The following is a 4,057-nucleotide window of genomic DNA, read 5'->3' as shown; positions in this document are numbered from 1 at the left end:
ATCCTATGCATGTTTAGTTACTAGCGCTTTATTTATGATGCTTGGATGATGATTGATTGCATAGCCTATGTTTCTAGACATGCCTTGATAATTGTTTATCATGTTCTTCTTGTTACCTACTTGTGGGCTAGTTACAGATCCCTAGCTACTCCACCTTACTTATATCCATATACATGCTTTTGAGTTATGGATGGGCATTTGCCATGGTTTTGGTGATGGGATTCCTTGAACACTCTCGCGCGTATTTTGGGTGAGTGTGATTCCTTAACATGTTTTTGTGGGAGCGAGCCACGGTTGGTATTTAGGAGTGCCTTGCCAGGGGAGAGCATTCTGGACTCTCTCCACCCCTTGTGCCTGTGGTGGGTACCTTGTTTGGCACTAAGGAGTAGGTGGCGTACTTGTACATTGTAGGTGCTTCGGCACATACTTGTGGAGTTTAGTGCTCGCTCTCGGCCCCTAAAGACCGAGTCAGTTTACCACCAGTCAAAGTATTTATTTACGTACGTACCGTTCGTCTTGTTATGGGTGGAGTTCGGTCCGAGATTAGTGGTGGATAGTGCTCAGCCTGTAGGCGGATTGGAGGATCAGTGTAAGGAGTTCGAGGCGTTGACCTACTCTGACCAGACTGCACCTTGGAGTGGGTAGATTTCACAGCTTCAAGGTTCTCAACCGGTGATGGCATGCCCTTCAGTTGAGGACGGTTACAGACTCGAGGAAACAGAAGAGTACTATCCACCTACTAAGGCTCGGCCATTAGGTGGGGTTTGAACGAATCGCTACCGTTCAGGATCCATCCGTGCGAGTACAGTTGTACAACCTCTGCAGAGTGTATAAACCTATAACTATAGTCTGTGTCCACTGGTTATGGACAATACTGTTAACTACCACTACTTCTAACTAGACTTATATTATACTTCTACCTTCCCTTTTTGAGATAGGTCGGTGTTTGCCATTGAGATGTGAGGGGAAGGAGCTCTCACATCGCCTAGTGTGTTTGTGTGTTGGATTCTTAGGTGAAGGATCTGATGATTTGTGACAACTTCTTTAATGTGAGGTGTTGACCTCGGAGATGGTATTCCTTTGATGCATCATTGACTGCTGCTGCTGCGTCATAAATCACTACAGCCATATATAAGTTTATCCATGCATATAGTATTATTCCTCAGTTCCTTGGCTTGCTGCTATTGGGAGTTGACATGGCCTACCCGCTTCTCGGGTAGATGGTGGATTCCAGAGTCGGAGCTCGACACGACTTCAACAACGACGGATGGGAAGAATAGGGATGTTCCCTCGCTCAAGTCGTCTCTGGAGATGGTGTTCGCCATAGCTCATGTTTCCGCTGCGTAGATGTTTTACCTTTCATAATTAAGTCCTGATGGACTTGTACCGACGCGTGCCGAAGTGTTGTACTTGATATTTATGATATTATTACACTATTGCTATTCTATATTTTTGTATTGGTATGGATAAGGATTCGCACGTGATAGTCTTCCTAGGACTATCGCGGAGGTGCGTAGGCTTGAATTCTCATAAATGGGGATTCGGGTAGTTTCAACTACCGTGTAATTCATTCACATAAAAGGCATGATATACAAAATATCTGGAAACAAAAGGAACTAATGATTGTTCATATTTACATCACCAATCACGTTCCACACCGGTCAGACCGTTACCAGTAATCTCCGCACGTGCACGCGCCACGTCTGAACCGGTGGAACCGGTTCCTGTCCCTGACGACGATCTCCCGTCCGAAGATCTCCGAGATGAGCGCGCTGTACGCGTGGCACTCCTTGCTCATCCGGAGGTTGGTGAGGATCCTCACCGGCGCCCCCTCCGGCGTGCTGAGCAGGCCGAACGCCATGGCTAGCTTCTGGCTGTGCGCGGCGACGACGCGCCGCTTCTCCTCCTCGCCCACGTCCAGCGCCACCTCCGACGTGTCGGGTTCGTAGCCGTCGAAGCGAAGCTGCCACTCCATCTGGTGGAGCATCTCGTAGATGTCGCGCCTCCGCGGGTGCGACATGTCCTGCGACACGAACCGGTGCACCTCGCCTTGCACCTCCACGTCGCTGAACCCGGGGGACCGCGCGAGGCCCTCGTTCACCGCCTCCGTCCGTAGCGCCGCCGCGGCGCTCCAGTTCCTGGCCCTGGCGTGCATGTCCGCGACGATGACGTAGTCGCCGGCGTTGGCGGAGCCGAGGCGCCTCAGCTCCTGCAGGGCGTGCTCGGCGAGGTCCAGGTCGCCGTGGATCCGGCACGCGTTGAGCAGGCATCGCCAGGCCGTGTCTGTGGGCCCCGTGGGCATGGTCCCGATGAGCGCGCGCGCGTCGTCCAGCTTCCCGGCGCGCGCCATCAGGTCCACCATGCACGCGTAGTGCTGCGCGTTGGGGGAGACCTTGTGCTCCAGCCGCATCCGGTCGAAGCACCGCAGCCCGTCCTCGAGCAGCCCGGCGCGGCTGCAGGCGTTCAGCACGCCGACGTACACGGCCGCGTCGGGCGTGTGGCCCTCCCGGACCATCGCGTCGAACACCTGCAGCGCCTTCCGCCCGCACCCGTGCTGCGCCAGGCCGGACACCATGGCGCTGTACGCCCAGGCGTTCCTGTCGTCCATGGCGTCGAACACCGCCGTGGCCTTGTCGATGCAGCCGCACTTGGCGTACATGTCCACCAGGGACGTGAGCATGATGGTGTTCAGCCTCGCGGCGTTCCTCAGCAGCGCGCAGTGGATGCTCCGGCCGACGTCGTAGGCGCCCAGGTGGGCGCAAGCCGAGAGCGCGCTGACCATGGAGCTCTCGTCGGGCCTCCACCCCTCCCGCACCATCACGCGGAACGACTTGAGGCACTCGCCCCACAACCCCGCCCTCGTGTACGCCGCGAGGAGCGCGCTCCAAGCCGTCGTCGTCCGCTCGTCAGGTCGCATCCGGTCGAACGCCAGGCGAGCCATCGCCGGCTCATCGCACTTGCCGTAGAGGCTGATGAGGCTATTCCGCACGTGCTCGTCGTGCTGGAACCCGAGCTTCACGACATGCGCCTGCAACTGCCTCCCTTCTTGCAGGGCCGCGAGCTGCGCGCACGCCTTGAGGACGAACGGGAACGTGTAGTTGTCCGGCTCCACGCCGGCCTCCAGCATGCCAACGTAGAGGCGCAGCACGGCCTCCGGGTTGCGGTCGCCGCGGCCGCCGACGCTGACGTGGCCGCGCATGAGGGTATTGTAGTCGAAGGCCTCCGGCTCGTCGAGGGACTCGAAGATGGACGGCGCGAGCTCCATGCCGCCCGGCCAGCCCGAGAGCGCGCATGCCGCGAGCAGCGGCCGCGTGTGCCGCGGGGAGCGGTCGAGCCCCAGCTTCACGTGCCGCGCAAGCGCCTTCCTGACCTCGTCCACACTCCGCGCCGCCGCCGCCGCCGTGCTGCATGGCACCGCCTGCTCCTTCGGCCTCTTCCCCGGCGCCGGTGCGGCTGTTCTTGGCGTGGCGAACTGGTGCGGCTGCGCCTCGATTCGGGCGGGGCCATGCCCATCCCGCGGCCAGCTCGTCTGGAGGCGTGGAGGCGCTTCGATCCCGTGGGTGGCGGAGGGAGCGGCGGCTCGCACGGAGGTCGGCGGAGGGTGGCGAACGGAGCGGCGGCGGAGGGAGCCACGCTTCCCGTTCTTCTTCGCTGCCGTCAGCGCCACGACCCGCGCCTCCCTTCTTCTATGCGAGCTCCACGGCGGAGGGCGGAGGCGAACGGGCGCGCCGTCTGCCGTGGGGCGGGTGTGGGGGGCCTGCGCGGGCGGAGGGGGCCTCGCCCGCAACATCGGAGAGGGGGTGCGCGGCCGAAGGGAGAGGCGGATGCGGATGGGTGTCGCGGCCCTGCGGTGAGGCGGAGGTGGAGGGCGGGCGGCGCAGCTGCGAGGAGGAGCGGCGGAGGGAGGCGCGGCCCCGGGGAGAGGAGGAGCCGCGGCCCGAGGATCTCACTGAAGTGGACGCAGACTCGCACGTGGGTCCCACAAGCAATCGACTTGTGGCTGGAGAGCTACGCTGGGATTTTCATGCGTTGTTGGATGTCATCCGGACACGACGCA

At 59.9% G+C, this 4,057-nt stretch overlaps 1 protein-coding gene across 1 annotated transcript; it reads right to left on the bottom strand.

Annotated features, from left to right (window-relative positions):
• Positions 1-1,534: 1,534 nt before the first annotated feature.
• Positions 1,535-4,057, bottom strand: LOC117861830 (pentatricopeptide repeat-containing protein At1g31920). Its single transcript, XM_034745362.2, has one exon. The coding sequence runs from the start codon at positions 3,788-3,790 to the stop codon at positions 1,670-1,672; it is 2,121 nt and encodes a 706-aa protein (XP_034601253.1). The 5' UTR covers positions 3,791-4,057; the 3' UTR covers positions 1,535-1,669.

Source organism: Setaria viridis, chromosome 6 (genome assembly GCF_005286985.2).
Source record: "Setaria viridis chromosome 6, Setaria_viridis_v4.0, whole genome shotgun sequence".
NCBI lineage: Eukaryota > Viridiplantae > Streptophyta > Magnoliopsida > Poales > Poaceae > Setaria > Setaria viridis.
This window is presented reverse-complemented; position numbering and strand designations above follow the sequence as displayed.